Source organism: Rhamphochromis sp. 'chilingali', assembly GCF_963969265.1.
Source record: "Rhamphochromis sp. 'chilingali' genome assembly, chromosome: 12".
In the NCBI taxonomy this organism is placed as follows: Eukaryota; Metazoa; Chordata; class Actinopteri; order Cichliformes; family Cichlidae; genus Rhamphochromis; species Rhamphochromis sp. 'chilingali'.
Window position 1 is genome coordinate 4,325,063 of NC_137939.1, and position 18,998 is coordinate 4,344,060.

General features: G+C 40.6%; 1 protein-coding gene across 1 annotated transcript; it reads left to right on the forward strand.

Annotated features, from left to right (window-relative positions):
* The first annotated feature begins 108 nt into the window (after positions 1-108).
* Positions 109-18,998, forward strand: gnai3 (guanine nucleotide binding protein (G protein), alpha inhibiting activity polypeptide 3). Its single transcript, XM_080898264.1, has 9 exons — positions 109-856; positions 8,066-8,108; positions 8,536-8,677; positions 8,761-8,918; positions 9,809-9,937; positions 15,586-15,715; positions 16,207-16,360; positions 16,804-17,013; positions 18,234-18,998. Exons 1-8 carry the CDS (start codon positions 739-741, stop codon positions 16,992-16,994), a joined length of 1,065 nt encoding a protein of 354 aa, XP_080754390.1. The 5' UTR covers positions 109-738; the 3' UTR covers positions 16,995-17,013; positions 18,234-18,998.

Sequence of the window (18,998 nt, forward strand, 5' to 3'; positions counted from 1 at the left end):
CGTGAGTCCCCAGAGGGCGCAGTCACACCACACAAAACTCTCCTGCCTGTACTTCAGAATGAGCTACAGAGAAAACTTGCAGATAACCTTCACGTGGTCTAAACATTACAGCTCAAAGCTTTAAGAAGTAGACTACATTTATTTAGACGAGCATTACTTCTGGGAACACAGGCAGAAATAAGCTACATAGCAGGTTGAATGGAGTTGACTACATTTCCCGTCAGCCCCGTGGTGAGCGTCAATTTTCCCTTTTCAGCAGGGTTTTCTTGGTCCGCAGCTGGATCAGCTGGTTGGACGCTCCGCTGTGCGGCAGTCACTTTTTGGGGGGCGAAAAAGAACATTTGGTAGTTTTTATTGGACTTTTTCACCGGAAACGCTGGATTTGGATCCTGATTTTCACACAGTTTTCATATTTACTTTCTTTCTTTTTATTTATATGATTTTAGCTGTAAGTGTCGATAAATTGGATTAAAGTATTTTATGATTTGAAAAGTTATATTTGATAGTCTCCTGGTAGTGAATGGCCTGGAGCTGTGCGAGCTCAGCAGCATCAGACTGTGGGTTTAGTTGGACTGAGGCTCCTGTGCCAACGCCTTTCCCCCCCTCTCTCTCTCGGCTTCGCCCTGCGTTGGGGAACTTCAGCTCACGCCGAGCTCAGAGCTCGTTGGACGGTGTTTTCAACTTATGAGCTGCTGAAACCACAGTCCGTCGCCTAAGAATTAGTTTGAAGGAAAAAAAATGGGGTGCACGATCAGCGCCGAGGACAAAGCTGCGGTGGAGAGGAGTAAAATGATTGATAAAAACCTGCGAGAAGACAGAGACAAATCCTCCAAAGAAGTGAAACTACTTTTACTCGGTATGAACTTTATTTACAGTCTCTCTCTCTTTTTTTTATGTACAGCAGATGTTGTGTCATCACACGACTGTATGAGAAGTCCACTTTTAATATTCACTTCTTTAGTGTGGGATCGTTTTAGGTTTTAGGTTGACTCCAAACACTCCTCCCTCCCCCTCCTCCTGTCAGCTTTAAGCAGCTGCGGCTCATCGCTTCTCCTCTTCCTTCAGAAGTAAACCAGATGTTGGTGGTGAGAGGGCAAATGCAAGTCCTTAGCCACCTCACTGGTTTTCAGTCTGTGTTGCATTGCTGAAATTGGGAGTACTTGCCCAGAGCTGACAAGTGTTGTCACTTGCCTCGGGTCTGTTTTACACCAGTGCTTACAGATTTAGAGCTGCAGGTAAAAGCTGGTCTGGGGTCAGTCTGTTCTGGTACTTGAGAACAAGTGCATTTAAAATGAATTGTATTGGAGCTTCTGAAAGAGCTGAGCTTGACATTATCACAAGTTCATGGACAAAAGTGTCCACCTGTGATGAGCTGTGCTGCACTGGCAATCTGTGCATACAGCCTGCAGCCACACCAAGACTGATATGCCTGCATATGCAGTTAAATGAATGAGGAACCCAATCAGTTAATCCGCTCATTATTTAAGGTCTGCATATTTTTAGTGTTCTTCACCTTAGTCATTTCTAAATGTAGTAATTTAACTTCTTTTAGAATCGTTTTGTCTTTAGCCAAAGCAGTTTGTTGCTGTGGTGAATTTCAGGCAGAGGATCCTGCCGACCACACAAAAAGTCAGGCCTTATCTTCACAGTGTGTGCAGATTTCAGCATGCTATAACTGTATGCTGTATTGTTACACTGTCACTGTGGGTGTGGGGTATTAAATTAGCCTAGTCTAACAAGGCTTAGTGTTTTTATTCTCTGTGCCTGTGGATGTATTTCATGGTGTAAATGTGTAAGAACAGAGAAAGATCCTGTAATTGAATATGATGTCTGTTAAAATATTCATGTAAATACCATCGGACTTGCCTAAACTTGAGACAACAGGGTAGATTCTTTTGTTTTCCATTCTGGAAAAAGAAGGAGAACGTCAACATCAAAAAGCTCCATTAAAATTTTATGGTCTGTTGATCTGGGCCTGCCCAGATTTGTGGTATTTTGTTTCTAAACTGAGCAGAGAGATGACTCTGTGATATTTTTTGTGCCATCTGTTGTTTAAAACAAAAAAAAGACTTATCAGTGCAGAAAGTGAACCAACCAGACAATTAAACATCCTTTACTGCGTTTGACCTTGCCTAAAGTATTAGTATAACAGAAAATATCATATCGTAAACGCTCCCAGATGAGCAACATATTAACTTTGCTGTTCACACTCATACTGAATGCTAATCGCTGTCATTTCAATATAATGAACTATATGTGAAGATGATCACAAGAATATGATACAGAGATTTAGGAATGGGCGTAAACCAAAGCAGAAGAAGAGTTATGGGTCGTAAAACTAAAGGAGAGAGGTGGAAGATGTTGTTTGTCACTATATGAGACCGCTGTCTAACACACAGTTTTATTCACGTAACAATATCATACGTAACATACCATTCTTTGGGTACACTTTGCTAGTAGCAGGTATAATCTCCTGTTTTAACTCTTCATGATTCAACAAGGTGCTAAAAAAACATTCCACAGGGATTTTGGTTCACATTGACATGACAGCATCACACGGCTGCACATTCATGATGTAAATCTTCCTCCACGTCCCAAAGGTGCTCTGTTGGATTGAGATGCGCAGACTGTGGAGGCCATTTGAGTGCAGTGATCATTGTTATGTTCAAGAAACCACTTTGAGATGATTTGAGCTTTGTGAAATGACCTGGGGCGTTATTCTGCTGGAATGACCAATCAGAAGATTTGTACACCGTGGTCATAATGGCATGGATAGAGTCAGCCACTGTACTCAGGAAGGCTGTCGCGTTTAAACAAGTGTGAAAAGAAGTGTGTCAAATTCTGACCTTACTGTCTGAATGTTGCAGCACAAATTAAGACTCATCATCATTTTTCCAAACTTTTATTGTGCAATTTTGGTTAGGTCGTATGACTCGTAGCCTCAAGTTCCTGTTCTTAGCTGACAGGAACGGCACCCGCATTGGTGTTACGTTGCTGTAGCCCATCTGCTTCAAGGTACAACATGTTGTGTATCCAAACGTGCTCTTCTGCATACCTTGATTGTATCCAGTGATTATTTGAGTTACTTTTGAGTTGCTTTTCTTATCAGCTCTAAACAGTCTGACCTTTCTCCTCTGACCTTTTGTATCAACAAAGCATTTTAGCCCAGAGAGCTGCCACTCACTGGATATTTTCTCTTTTTTGGGCAATGCTCTGTAAACCCTAGAGATCATCGTGAAGGAAAATCCCAGTAGATCGGCAGTTTCTGAAACACTCAGATCAGCCAGTCTGGCACCAACAACCATGCATGACGTTCAGAGTCACCTAAACAACCTTTCTTCTCTATCCTGATTCGCAGTTTGAGTGTCAGCAGGTCATTTTGATCATATCTGTGTGCCTAAATGCATTGACTTCTTGCCATGTGATCAGCTGATTAGATATTTTTGTTAAAGAGCAAAGTGGCCAGTGAGTGTTAATTTCGTCACGCAGCAGGATGCCAGAACATAGCGCTGTTTGTAAATTACAGTTTTTAATGATGGTGGAAAATCTACTCATAAAACTGTAGAAAGTGTTTATTCATGATTCAGCTTGGACAGTTCAAAGGAACAAATGAATTTGTCAATTACTGTAACTGTGGTGGTAAATCAGAAAGATAATCAAAGGTAAAGATATTGTCTGTGATTTTTTTTTTTGGAGAGACAAAGTGTAACGTAATACCCTGAAATAACGTTTTGTTTTTTAGGCACCACCCACTTAACCTCACTTAACATGAATATTTTCCACTAACAGGAACTGCACTGTGTGAACATTTGCGGTTGTTGATCAAGACTGAGATGATTTTCATGCTTCTCTATATCTGATTTCCTGCTTTTCCCCCCTTGTTTGTGTTCTGTGTCACATTCTGGATAGAGGCATTTTTCTCACAATGAGGCAGCTTTTCCATCAGTGCGCTGTCCTTTGTGTCTGCAATGATTTTTTGTACCTTGATTTAAAAGATAAGACAGAACTAAACTCTGCCAGTAAATCTACTTACTGTATTTTTTGAGCCATTACTGCCCACAAGTGTTAGGTTACCTTTTATTTTTTCTCCACTGTTAGGTTAATAGACTACAGCATGGCTGTTGTTTGGGAAAAAATAAAGCTGCTAGGTTAAAAATAGATTCCACATGAAGTCACATATGTGGGTTTTGGATACACACAAATCCTACCAGCAGATATACGAGGATTGACTTCAGGTGGAAAAATGTGGCGCTATAATACTAAATTCAGGCAAAACTCTTACTGTATGGAAAGATTTATTGTCAAATTTTGACCTCAGAGATTTTTCCAGGCAGTGCCCTTCACTCCCTGTCTGTACGGGAAGAGGAGAGTTCATGGGAAGAACAAAGAGGACTTCAGCTGCTGTGCTTTATTCAAAACCACAAAACCTTAGAGCCAGCTAACCCATCCAATGAACAGTCTCCTATTTGACCACAAACAATTTTTTTTTTTTAAATCTGCATTTCAGATTGTTGTTAAATGAGGCTTGGTTTGGAGTCTAATTCCTGCCTGTGTTTCTGGCTCCCTGTGTAAAGTTGGTTTTTTTAATTGGCAGCAGGCCATGCTTGACAATCAGCCAAAAATGCCATGAATGAGAGAACTGGTTGCTGACAGAACTGAGAAGTGGGATCAACACACTTTGTCTTCTCCCCTCTGTCTGATGAGCCCGATGAGCATAAATCTCTCTGGCTGCTGACAGCTTAACCAAAGAATTCATGGATTTTATTCTTGCTGGCCGTCCATCTGAACACGATACTGTATTCTGAGCCTCCTTGACAAACTTCATCTGCTGTAGATTCCTGACTGGCAATGGGAATGTGTCTCATTTTGAGGGATTCATTGTGTTAAGACAATGTAGCTTACTGGGTGTTTTAACCTCCTAAGACCCAAACTCTTCCATTGCATGCATTTTTAATTTCTCTTTGATATTTGGGCTGATTGGGACCTGATGAATGTAAAAACAAACAATTACCAGATTTTTTTTACCTACTTTTTGTTTCTAAGAAAATGAGAGCCACAAATGAGGATATTAGTTTAAAATTTTGATAGAACAGTAGCAGTATAATGTCCTCGTAAGTGGATATCAGGCTCTGTAGAGCAAAATCGAGTATTTTGGTCTAAATAACCCAAAATGTGATGTCCACATATGTGGACGCCAGGTCCTAGGAGGTTAAGGAAGAAAGCAGTCGCCCATATTTCAAAACATTTAGTTACATTTACAATAATCTTTTTACTTTTCTTTTCTTTTTTTACGTTAATGTAACCTTTTGTGAAGTGACTACACAGCTCAGATGACGATGACAATATTTTCCCTGTTGGCTTCTCCCCTCACTCTCTCACTGGCGTGCCCTCATCTTTGTTATATTCTGTGCAACGCTTATTGGGAAGCTTTCTCAACACTTACACTTACACATGAAATTGTTTTGACTAAAATATTATTGTATGCACCTTACGTGTCTTTTGTCAGGTCCGCTCACACGTACACTGAAAAAAAGGCCATGTTGGATTTACTTGATTCAATAATGGACATTGGTTGCACACAAACGTTTTGCTTTGGCAGAAACTTAAACAACTGAGTTAAATCAACTCAACTTATTCATAGTCAATAAACCTGTGCATTTTGTGTTCATAAAACGTGATTGAAACATGTTTAGATGAAGTAAGTTGAGCTCTTGGAATATTTTAATCCTTCACAATTTTGTCATTTTATTTCAACACTATTCAATAACCTTTACCACAGTACTACTTGATCTCTTAAATACTACATGTTGACTTCATATTACATAATGTTCAACAAAGTCTAGAGTCTGGTTAACATAAAAGTTGAATGGGTCTACAACAACTAACATCCTCCTATATCCTGGTTGCAGGGGGGCTAGGTTACGAGGCATGGTACACACTGGACAGCTCACCAGTGAATCACATAGAGACAAACAACCGTTTGCATTAACATTTATGGTGAATTTAGAATCACTAATCAACCTAAGCTAACTCTTGTAACTGCATGACTTTTAACTGTGGGAGGACACCAGAATACCCAGAGAGAAATCAGTGCAAACTAGCCATATTGTGGATTTGATTCCAGGACCTTCTTACTGTGAGGCAACAGCACTAACCACCATGTCACCAATCCAGGCTGGACATAAGTAGGAAAGCTATGATTTCAAGGCTTGATGCGGAATTTTCTGTACGTTTTTGTCCTTGACATGCAGGTTAAAACACAATAAAAAGCAATAGCATACACGTTGTGTGTGTGTGTGTGTGTGTGTGTCTTTAGTTGTCTGCCTCTTGTAACTCTAGTGATTTTCTCCAAAAGTTGATTCTGTTCATCTGGACGTAGCGTTTTGTGGGAGAAACATTTCGTCACTCATCCCACAAAATGCTACGTCCAGATGAACAGAATCAACTTTTGGAGATTTACTTTCCTGGATGACTGAGAATGCATCAAGACGTTCTAGTGATTTTCCTGCAGTTTGAAATCTCATGTGATCTTGTTAATGTTCATGAGTCCAGCAACTAACCACTCTTACTAGATTGTATCAGGTCATCTCAACAAGAACAAATTAAGTTGTTGAATTTCGTACAGATCCTACATGATTTAATTACGTTCAAGATAGAAACATGAAAATTTTGTGTTCAAATTACAAGGTAGACTTTTTTTTAATGTAACAACCACCCAATTTACTTCTTTCGGTTTACCAAAAAAAGTAGAGGCAGCTGTTCGACTTGACTGAGATGGATGCCTTCCTCAAACCACGATCCAAAGCGTGCAAGACTGAAATCCCTTGCAGTGTCGCAAGATTTAACATTGCTTTAATTTTATTGACTTACTTCACTCGAACATGATATGAAAAATTTAATCTACCCGCTCTGCATATTATGTAGTTTCTACACTATATAGTTACACTTAACTTTAAACCATGAGGCAATTGTGCTAAATACACGCAAGATGCTTACATAAATCCAAGAGCTGGCCAATCCCTTTTTTTCAGTGTAACATGTGTAAGAACAGGTGCAGTTAGCTGTAAAAAGCAGGAAAAGGTGGATCTAGGTGACTGAATAATGTTCGTCTATGTATGTATGTATGTATGTATGTATGTATGTATCTATCTATCTATCTATCTATCTATCTATCTATCTATCTATCTATCTATCTATCTATCTAATATAAAAAAGAGAAAAGGATCATCCCCTCTCATACTGCAACATTGGATTTGAGCCAGAAAACAAGTTTATGTTTGTTATTGGAGGGGATGGGGGGGGTCAACTTGCTGACATCCTGTTTGATTCATATTCTGTATTTTTATGGCCTAACTGCTCTCAAACGCCCAGACCAGCGTGATATCTGGGACTGTCTCTCCAGTGGAAAAACACAGTTTCAGCCAGAAGCGTGACAACTGTTTCCTGTTTGGGTGATTATTGTAGAAATACTATAATGATTGTTCATGTGAAATCCCTCCCTACTCATCATCATTACGGTATCATTTATTATAATGGAAGCTTGGTGCGGCTTTGACATCACCACTGCCATCAGTTCATTGTTTGTCGCAGATTCCCACTATTTTGAATCAAGTGCACCAGCTCATCGAACGACTCACTGTGCTCCTTCACTGTTATCTGGGCTATTACGGTTTGCAGTAAGCAGTTAGCGTCTCATTCCTCTACATGACGTTGGTGACTGTCTATTTCCGGTGATGAAGGAAAATTGAATGTGCTCACGCTGAGAAACTGCTGAGTGGTGCAGCCAGTTGATTTCGAGCAAGTGAGTACTACATGACTGTTTGCACTCCCCCCAGGGTCCAGTTTGGTTTCTGAAATTCATCACAAAGAAGCTTTTTTCCTGGTGGTTTTGGTGCAAACATGCCACACACTGTGGGATGTATGATTAAATGAGATGGGATTAAGTTCAGCTGTTATGAAAAGCTGGTGTGATCCATGTGACAGGGGACTAGACTGTAAGACATTCTGTAGTAGCTTTCATGTTTGTATTTATTTATTTGTTTGTAAATACTGTCCATTTTTGCAGGTGCTGGAGAATCTGGGAAAAGCACAATAGTTAAGCAGATGAAGTAAGTTACAACTTGTGTATCAAACGCCTTCTTCCTGGAAGAAACCTTTATTTATTTATTTATTTTATTTATTTATTTTCTACATTGGTGAAAGACAGTCCCAGCTCCTCGTATAGCTGCAGCACATTTTTATGGGAAAGCAGATCTGGAGCCTCATTGCGCTCCACTCAGGGCCTTTGTGAATAACATTTTAAACAATGGCTTCAGAGGCCGGTTGTAGCCTGGCAGGGCCTGAATAGAGCCCCCCAGTTCCCACATTAGCCATGCTGTATGCTCAGTGAAGCTGAAATTCCAGCATTAATGACAGTACAAGCATTAAACTTTCCTAATGTGCAATTTGCCCCACATTTGTTAAGGCCACATTGTTAACACTGTCAAATATTTACACGAGCTCTAAAATCCTGTTTGGATTTTGTGTCTGTGTCAGGATCATTCATGAAGATGGCTACTCAGAAGAGGAGTGCAAGCAGTACAAAGTGGTCGTGTACAGCAACACCATCCAGTCCATCATGGCCATCATCAGGGCAATGGGCCAGTTGAAGATAGATTTCGGAGACGAGGCGCGAGCGGTAAGCTAACTGCACTGGGTCGACATAAAAGATGATGTTCAAAGAGAGAATTTTACGATGTGAGCAGTTATTCGTGTTGCCAGGATGACGCTCGCCAGCTGTTTGCCCTGGCGAGTTCAGCAGATGAAGGGGTGATGTCCGCAGAGCTGACCAGCGTGATCCCGAGGCTGTGGAGCGATGCTGGAGTTCAGGCCTGCTTCGATCGATCTCGAGAGTACCAGCTCAACGACTCGGCTGCATAGTGAGCACTCACTTCTCCACATAGATATTAGATGAGCTGACACACAGATGACTGCAGTCATAACACAGTCAATATAAATCGGTTTCTCAAGAAAAGTTTTATCATTGCATTTTCTTCGTCACCTGGAGTGTGACAGCTTTGACTAAAAGCTGCTCTCCTGCTTCATGTTTGAAACACAGAGAGGCAAGATGTGTCTTGTTCCTCGAAGTCCTGTGTCGGCTTGTTGCACAACGGACTGCATTCCTGAAACAGGGCAAGAAACGAAGGAGAAACAGGCAAATGGAAATTGCAGCCCTCCGCTTAAAGGCATTTGGGCAAAACAGTTTGTTATTAAAGTGAAACTCAGAATGAGAACACCTGATGGGAAGTTTGAGCTAAATATAGCTTAGACTTTAATTACCAATCAGACGAGGATAAAGCTCAAGGTTCTTTTGTGCTTCTGTAGCGTTTATATCACACTCGTCCTGAAAAGAAAACGTAGCGTAGCTTAGCGTGAAGGACACACTCTCTTTGTTGTCAAAACAGGCGGGCTGTCATGACTCTGTGTCCACACTATGAGAAAAGAAGAGCCTGTAGAGATAGACTGTTTATACTCAACCCAAAAGGAGTCAGTGTTTATCATCCACGAAAATATGAGCCCATATTTAGTATCATTTTGTGGCGTCCTCAGATGTGTGCATGCAGGATGATCTCCGCATGACCAAACATTTGTTACTCTGCATTAAACTAGCATTTTTGGAAATATTTGGCAATAAAAGAAAACAAACAAACAAACATATCATATGTATGTACAGATTTTCAGCAGAGTATTCAGCAGATTCTGTTGTGGAAAGCCTAAAAATGTATTTTACACCCTGCTGAATGCATACTACTTTTTTTCTGTCCCTCAGCTACCTGAACGAAATGGAGAGAATCTGCCAGACAGATTACATCCCAACTCAGCAGGATGTTTTGCGCACACGTGTGAAGACCACCGGGATCGTTGAAACTCACTTCACGTTCAAAGAACTCAACTTCAAGTTAGTACAGCTTCATATTGCTCACAAAGGGCCTCCTTTGGGCGACTTATTGAGCAGCTCTTGTCTATACTGGTTTACTATATTTATAAACATTTACCTAGATGTCTTCATTGTAGACTCAACAGAGCAGTTCCCAACACAGAGAGCGGATTCTACTTCAGGAAATAAGGACTATTTTTAGGCTTTTCTTGTTTATGTTTTTTATGTAAATTGTAATGGTCGAGTGCAAAAAGACTTCCCTGTGTGAAACAGTTACATAACACAAAAGGTATTTGTGTTAATTAAAGAGAGCAATGCCCTGTACACTTCGCAATTCATCCTGCTATTTCAATCAGCAATCACATCATCAGTAAACACTAGTGGGCTTGTTCCAGCGGCACCCGTACATGCCCATGCCATAACACTGCCTCTACTCTGTTTGACAGAGGATGTTTTATGTTTCTCTCCATACTTTTTTCTTCCCATCATTCTGGGACAAGTTGATCCTGTTTTCATCTGTCCAGAATTTGTTTCCCGGCAAAGTCTGTTCTGCTCTTCATGTTCTTGAGTGTAACCAGTGGTTTGCACCTTGTTGTAAACCCTCTGTTTTTCCATTCTTAAAGGTGTCTCTCAATTGTAGACCTTGACAGCTAGCTTGTTAAAAGTGTTGCTGACCTGTTTAGATGTTGCCAAATGTTTGGTTTTTTTTACCATGGAAATAACTCTGTCATTGTGCACTTTAGTTGTGACCTGTTTCAGGTCTTTTGGTGTCGCTGAGCTGGCCAGTCCGTTCCTTTTTTTTACAAATAAAAAGGCTCGCTTTGATCCTATATCTGTATAATAATAATTACAACAACAACAACAACAACAACAACAATAATAATAATACATTTTATTTAAAAGTGCCTTTCAAAACACTCAAGACAACTTTACAGAACAAATAAGACAAGCATAAAAACAGGAAATGAGCACAATAATAAAACAAAGTTTAAGAGCATGGAGTAGTTATACCGAGTAGGCTATCTTGAACAGGTGGGTTTTGAGGGTGTACTTAAAAAGGGGGAAAGAACTGATGTATCTAAGGTCAGGGGGTAAGTAATTCCAAAGTCGAGGGGCAGAGCAACTAAAAGCCCCCCCACCCACCGGGATGGGATGGAGATCTGTACCAAGTCAGAGAGATATGGTGGGGAGAGAGAATGAATAGCCTTAAATGTGTAGAGGAGTATTTTGAAATTAATGCAGAGTTGAACCGGGAGCCAGTGAAGCTGCTTCACGATAGGGGTGATGTGGTGAGCAGAGGGAGTCCTAGTAATAATACGGGCAGCAGAGTTCTGGATACGTTGAAGTTTGTTGATGAATATACCCTACACACACACGTATATGTATAACATATATATATATATATATATATATATTATATATATATATATATATATATATATATATATATATATATATATATATATATATATATATATATATATATATATATTATACATATATATATATTAGGGGTGCAACAATACACAAAATTCACGGTTCGGTTCGGTTTGATACTTTGGTGTCATGGTTCGATATTTTTTCGATACAAAAAAAACGTTCATGCCTTTTTGTCATTTATTAAATTTTCACGGCACATTCTGCACCACATCTCTGTGCGTTCATCATTTGTTTGAAGCCAGCTCACCTCCTGCAACTACTTTTCCGAGAATACGTGCTTCTTTTGTGGTTCGGACTCCTTCTGACATTTCTTTGGAGGTGGAGGAACATCACAGTAATTGCTTAAAGGAGCTTCTTCGACATCTTTAAGAGTTCTAAACAAATGTCTGTCCTCCTCCTGAAAATCTTATGTATGCAAACACGCGTTGCAACTTCTTATCTTGTGCCCGTTTTTTATTTTGACAGCGAATGCGCACCTGCGGACCACTTATGTGCAGCCTTGGTTATTTCGCTTGTCATATTGCAGCCACAGAAATTCTTTTGTCCATGAAACCATAAAGCTGCACTTTCTTTTTGCCTTATGGTCTGATTTGTCATAACTTTTCCGTTTTGTGGTAAGCTTTTCTTTGGCTGTCACTTCTTCACCCTGACCTGTCTTATTTGGCTCAGCAGAACTAAAATATTGTGGCGAGCTCAGACAAGGAGGAGACGAAGGTATCGTTTGGTCTTGCTTCCCGTGAGCTAGCCAGGGAGCACAGCCGTTTATTGACATCTGCAGAAGAACACTGCCGCTAGCTAACTGCTCAGCGCGGCAACAGCACAGCAACAACAACAACAACACACAGGGCGCCCTCTGACCCCGGAAGGACACACCGTCGCAGCGAGAGGGCGTCACCCGTCACTATGGCAACATAAACAAAACATAACTGTACAAACAGAACCCCGAACAGCCCTGACCCACTACATACCCCCCACCTAAGGGGTCAGTCGTCCCCGACGACCCCATTACCCCACACAAAGTCCAGCAAATGTCCCTCGGGTCAGAACATGGGGTGCCACCATCATCCCACTTCTGACACAAATGTGGCGAGCTCAGACAAGGAGGAGACGGAAGTATCGTTTGGTCTTGCTTCCCGTGAGCTAGCCAGGGAGCACAGCCGTTTATTGACATCTGCAGAAGAACACTGCCGCTAGCTAACTGCTCAGCGAGGCAACAGCACAGCAACAACAACAACAACAACAACAACAACACACAGGGCGCCCTCTGACCCCCGAAGGACACACCGTCGCAGCGAGAGGGCGTCACCTGTCACTATGGCAACATAAACAAAACATAACTGTACAAACAGAACCCCGAACAGCCCTGACCCGCTACAATATGTATCCTGCTGCTTTTACACACGCACTCACATAACGCTCAGCGATTCTCTGCGCCATCAACCTCTCACATGTTTAAGCTTGCTGCGGGAGGTTTCACTTGTCATGTTTGCATAGTAAGCTAACGATTGATAAGACGATGTCAGAGGAATTGGTGCGCAAATTATCATCACTCACCAATCAGTGCTGTCGCTCTCTATACACAGTTCACGCGATTGCAAAGTGAAAGCAAAAAACAAGCGCAAATTCAAACGCGATTTCAATATGTCACATATTGACAGTGGCTCACCGATGCCAATGGCATAATTACCCAGCTACATTTCCGAAAGAATGCAAAAGCATTGACATATATTTTTCCTTCCTACGATAGCCTGACGGGCAGGGCAGAGATAGATTTTGGTAGCCCGACTGGAAAAATCGCTAGCCCCGGGACGTCGGGCAGGAGCCCTGTATCTGATTGAGGAATCACTCATCTTTGGAAAAGAGAGTTTATTACAGAGAAATGGCTCTTTCCAAAATAAAAGCTATACTATACGCTTCTTCTGGGCTATATTCTCAGCAGCATATTAAACATATCAGGTCCCCATAAGAAGAATCATGTGCTAACGGCTGTCTAAATGACTCGGGTAAAGTTTGTAGCATGCGTGCTTGTTGTTTTTGTCTGCTTCCACTTGTCTTTGCACTAGGATAATGTCAGCATAAATGTGCAGTCATATTTGTTGTGTTCCCACTAGTGCTGTCAGCGTAAATCTCGTTGAAATGACGTTAACGCCACAACACAGCAAATCTCCGTTAACGAGCTACCGCGGATCGCCCATGCATGGGGCTGGACGGCCAACACGTTAACGAGCTAACTGTGCTAACACACTAGCTCCCACCCATGTAATTGAGCATTGCGTGGCACATCCAACATACTGTTTTACTTTAGTCCATGACGCGCTTACCTTCAGGGTCATACGTCACATGAAAACCAAAATAGTTCCAAACGCCAGATCTGAATGAGGGTGGGGGAGGTTCAATTTGCCATGTTGCAAGGAGAGCTTAACTTCTGTCTCGCTAGCTTGCCCTGTGCTCAGTGAATCTGCGTTCGACTACTCCGCCTAGGCTGCACTGTCGTCGGGGACGACTGACCCCTTAGGTGGGGGGTATGTAGTGGGTCAGGGCTGTTCGGGGTTCTGTTTGTACAGTTATGTTTTGTTTATGTTGCCATAGTGACGGGTGACGCCCTCTCGCTGCGACGGTGTGTCCTTCCGGGGTCAGAGGGCGCCCTGTGTGTTGTTGTTGTTGCTGTGCTGTTGCCTCGCTGAGCAGTTAGCTAGCGGCAGTGTTCTTCTGCAGATGTCAATAAACGGCTGTGCTCCCTGGCTAGCTCACGGGAAGCAAGACCAAACGATACCTTCGTCTCCTCCTTGTCTGAGCTCGCCACAATATTTTAGTTCTGCTGAGCCAAATAAGACAGGTCAGGGTGAAGAAGTGGCAGCCAAAGAAAAGCTTACCACAAAACGGAAAAGTTATGACAAATCAGACCACAAGGCAAAAAGAAAGTGCAGCTTTATGGTTTCATGGACAAAAGAATTTCTGTGGCTGCAATATGACAAGCGAAATAACCAAGGCTGCACATAAGTGGTCCGCAGGTGCGCATTCGCTGTCAAAATAAAAAACGGGCACAAGATAAGAAGTTGCAACGCGTGTTTGCATACATAAGATTTTCAGGAGGAGGACAGACATTTGTTTAGAACTCTTAAAGATGTCGAAGAAGCTCCTTTAAGCAATTACTGTGATGTTCCTCCACCTCCAAAGAAATGTCAGGAGTCCGAACCACAAAAGAAGCACGTATTCTCGGAAAAGTAGTTGCAGGAGGTGAGCTGGCTTCAAACAAATGATGAACGCACAGAGATGTGGTGCAGAATGTGCCGTGAAAATTTAATAAATGACAAATTAAAAAGGCATGAACGTTTTTTTTGTATCGAAAAAATATCGAACCATGACACCAAAGTATCGAACCGAACCAAACCGTGAATTTTGTGTATTGTTGCACCCCTAATATATATATATATATATATATATATATATATATATATATATATATATATATATATAACGATGGCCTCTTTCATTTGCACCGACATATTGAGAGTTCCAGGGAACAGCTATCAAATCCGAGTTCAACACTTGGATTCAATCACACATCTTTTATGTGCTTAATTTGTTATAGAATAATGAGAGAACAGGCCTCACCTGGGAATGAAACATCTTTGTAGTCACAGCATCAAAGATGCTCAAAAATAAAATGCTGATAAAACACGATTGAAAAATAAAATTGCTTAGTGGATGCTGTTTTCACAAAATCATAGACCTGGTTTCGACCTCTTACATAACTCACAAATGCTGCTGCTGTTGAGCTCAAGATGACCCACCTTTGTGGCTGTTAATGGAATTACATCGCTTCAGTCCTTTCACATTATTACATTATATAGCTCCTGTACTTATAAATATTGGTAAAACGTTTAGTGTAATAGCCTTCCTGGCCTCCCTTCATTTGTAATCCCATAAAAATGCTCAGGATCTAAAAATGTGTAATCACTCGATTGGTGTTGAAAAACGCGGTGCTCTCTAATTTCATTTCGGCTTCAGCTGAAAATCGTAGTATAGATTAGGCTTGCCTCTCAGGGACTCAGGTGGAGAGCGAGGCACAGACATGAGATGTGAGAGTGCAGACATCAGCGTGCCCCGTGTGTGTGTGTTGGTGCACATCCTTGTAGAAAACACACAAAAAGACATCACAACTGTAATATGAGCATGAAAGAGAATGTTTATGCAGTAACTGAATCTGTTTGCGCATGTGTACGCAGGATGTTTGATGTTGGAGGTCAGCGCTCAGAGAGAAAGAAGTGGATCCATTGTTTTGAGGGAGTCACTGCAATCATTTTCTGTGTGGCCCTCAGTGACTATGACCTCGTCTTGGCTGAGGATGAGGAAATGGTAAGTGCACTGTGAAGCGAACACTCCGATTCTGGTCCACTTTATAAATCATAAAGCATAGGGTTTTCTTGTTGGCACACTGTTGGCCTTTTTTACATATCTTATGATAGAAGGAAAGGGAAAGATTGCTTACATAAAATGTGCAGGTAAGCCAACACAGTGTGACAGTGAACTAGATTCTGTGGTTTGTCTGTGTCAGTGATTGGCTGCACTTTCTGCAAGCACAGTAAAGTACGCTATTGTTGGCCTACTTCACTGTTTGTACATGTGGTACATTTTGTTCATAACTCACACAGAGCCATTGGTTCAGGTCAACATAACTAGCAAGGGGTGGACGCCAGCTGGCACTAACCGGCACCGTGCCAGTCGGGTTTCTCAGTGACGGGACCCTAAAAGCAAAGCAGATTGATGATATTCAGTTTGTGTCAGGTCAAGATGTCCTCTGCAAGAAATGCCAATTAGGGTCACAGTCACATCTGCTCTTTCCTCAGAACCGGATGCATGAGAGCATGAAGCTTTTCGACTCCATCTGCAACAACAAGTGGTTCACCCGCACCTCCATCATCCTTTTCCTGAATAAGAAAGACTTGTTTGAAGAGAAGATCACCAGAAGTCCCCTTACTATCTGCTACCCCGAGTACACTGGTGAGACAAACATTAGTTTATGGAAGGTCTTATATGGTGTAAGCTTTAATGTTTTGAGAAAATATTTATTGTATTTTTATTGTATTTTATGTATTTGCAGCATATATATATATATATATATATATATATATATATGTATATATGTATATATATATATATATATATATATATATATATATATATATATATATGTATATATATATATATATATATATATATATATATATATATATATATATATATATATATATATATATACATATATGAAGTTTTAAGCTGTGGGATATACTATACTCTTTTAAATAAGTGCATAATTGAACTAGACTGTTCCTAATCAGACAGTCTGTGTATGATGTTCTCTACAAAGAAAAACAGGTATAATTAGGTGATCCAGAGATCGTTAAGGGGATGTTTCTTAAACAATTTATTGTCTTTCACTGTAGGTGAGAGCACATACAAAGAGGCAGCAGATTATATCCAGTGCCAGTTCGAAGACTTGAATAAACGAAAGGACATCAAGGATATCTACACACACCGTACATGTGCGACAGACACCAAGAATGTGGAGTTTGTGTTCGACGCAGTAACTGATGTCATCATCAAGATCAACCTGACGGAGATTGGGCTCTACTGAAGCTACGGCTGCCTTTCAGGTCAGCATGCTGAATTAATGCTTGAATATGAAGATAATCATTTGAAGATTTGAGGTAACTTTATTGATTATATGTATCCTCCTGGTACATTTGGATGGGCTGAGATTGGTGTATTCCTAAGTGCATCCATAGGTATAACATACAGGACCTTGAAAATTCTGTGCTGAGGTAGGTTTGCAGTTCACTTTGCTTTGTACTTCATGACCTGGGTAAGTTTCCTTCCAGATGAGCGCAGCAGACAATTTAAAAACTGATCTGGTAGACCGACGCCTTATATCAATACAGTTTTTATATGTGAAAAAAATGCTGGTGGTTATATCCATCTATCATGCACACACTCGCATAGATGATGGATGATGATGGATGCACTGGGTGCAAGTCAGCTGCAAATGCAAATGCAGTCAATAAATTCAAGGTCCAGCATCTTCCTCCAGTGGATCCTTCAGTCTGCTTGTGGATGTAAAGCAGTTTGGAGGAACCAGGGGTCAAACCCCTGCCTGTTACAAGCAGCTTATAAATGTTAATTTAAATTATATTATTTTGATGATAACCTTTTATTTTGGACATTGTGTGAGTATATATATATATATATATATATATATATATATACACACACACACACAAATATGTGCACAAGCAAAATAGTCTGACATTAAGTCGGAAATGCAGTAGAATAAAGCTCGTACATGCTTGCTAATCTTACTAAATACTAATACTTAGTACTAACACTTACTAAAAAGCATGTTTTACTTTTTTTTTACTGAATGATGTTTGCTTTAGGTTGCTGTGAGTCTACTGGAAAACTGTTCCACAGTCATGTTCCACAGTTTAGGGTAGGATTGGGGTATTTGTAGTTAAACATGCTGTGTTCTGTAGCCTTGAGCATGCTAGTTCTGGCAGGCTGCTTCTACCAGTAAACAGTTACTGTTGCCTCTGCAAGCCGCTTTGCAAACCTACCTCCTACATTTAGTGCTATTCGTGCCATTTCTGTCTGAATAAATGTCATGTCTGTTGTCACTGATGCTCGAACTGTTCTGGTTTGCTGTTGCTGCTCTCTCTCTTTCACCAGGTGCTTTCCATGTCTTTGTTTATACCTGCAGGGAGGTCCCAGAACAGAGCCATACTGCCTAATATAAATGACTGCTGATAGAACAACAATCCTATTTTTACTATAATGTTCCTGATTGAACTATTAATGATAGCTTTTCATTTCCCTGCAGGTTTCAGAACAATCAGGACTTCTGGGATCTTTTCTGCAGAGGGAAAATTCAAAAGTAGGCGTCACTAAGGACTACGCTGCAGGACCTAAACTGCGTTAACTTTGGGACTTGCAATTGTTATCACATTTGTCTTAATAGATTTTTAAGATGTGGCGTGCTCTGAGAGGATGAAAGTGGGCAAAGCGTGTGAAATGATCCCTGTCATATTTAAGATCTTTGCATCACTCAGGCGGGTTAATAGTTTCGCTGTCATCTGCACAAGGACCAAAACTGACTGCCTGTTCATCAGATCCATCGTTTCATTTTGCAGTTTTTATGGCTAAAATGTTTATTCTGTTCACCATCGTGTTGCGTTTTGTCTTAGCTGTGGCACATTACGTTACTAAATATTTGCATCTGTTGTATTTTATTTTTAATTTTTACTTTTAGTTATGGAGAATTTCCATTTTTGGGGGGATGCATGAATGACATATCTTATGTATAGTACAAAGTTTTTTGTGATTAGTTTGATGTCAAACATAAAATATAAGCAGTTGGGTCAGGGATTAGTTAGCTGAAGTCTAAGGAACTCAGTAGCCACATCCATATCTGCATAGGTGTTTGTCTGTTTGTTTGTTTGTTTGTTTGTTTTATTTTAACATGAACACATTGTACTGAACATCTTTATTGAAATCAGTGAGTGAAGGGATTTGATTTTGATGTGCTGTTTTGTTTTTCATTGATCTTGCAATATAAATATTATGTAGCCTTTAAAAGGTCGATGTG

Excerpts from the sequence above, each read along its gene's own strand:
- gnai3 (XM_080898264.1), top strand. The coding sequence starts at position 739 with ATGGGGTGCACGATCAGCGCCGAGGACAAAGCTGCGGTGGAGAGGAGT. Across the intron at positions 8,919-9,808 it reads CTCAACGACTCGGCTGCATA|CTACCTGAACGAAATGGAGA; the intron begins GTGAGCACTCAC and ends TCTGTCCCTCAG. Across the intron at positions 9,938-15,585 it reads TTCAAAGAACTCAACTTCAA|GATGTTTGATGTTGGAGGTC; the intron begins GTTAGTACAGCT and ends ATGTGTACGCAG.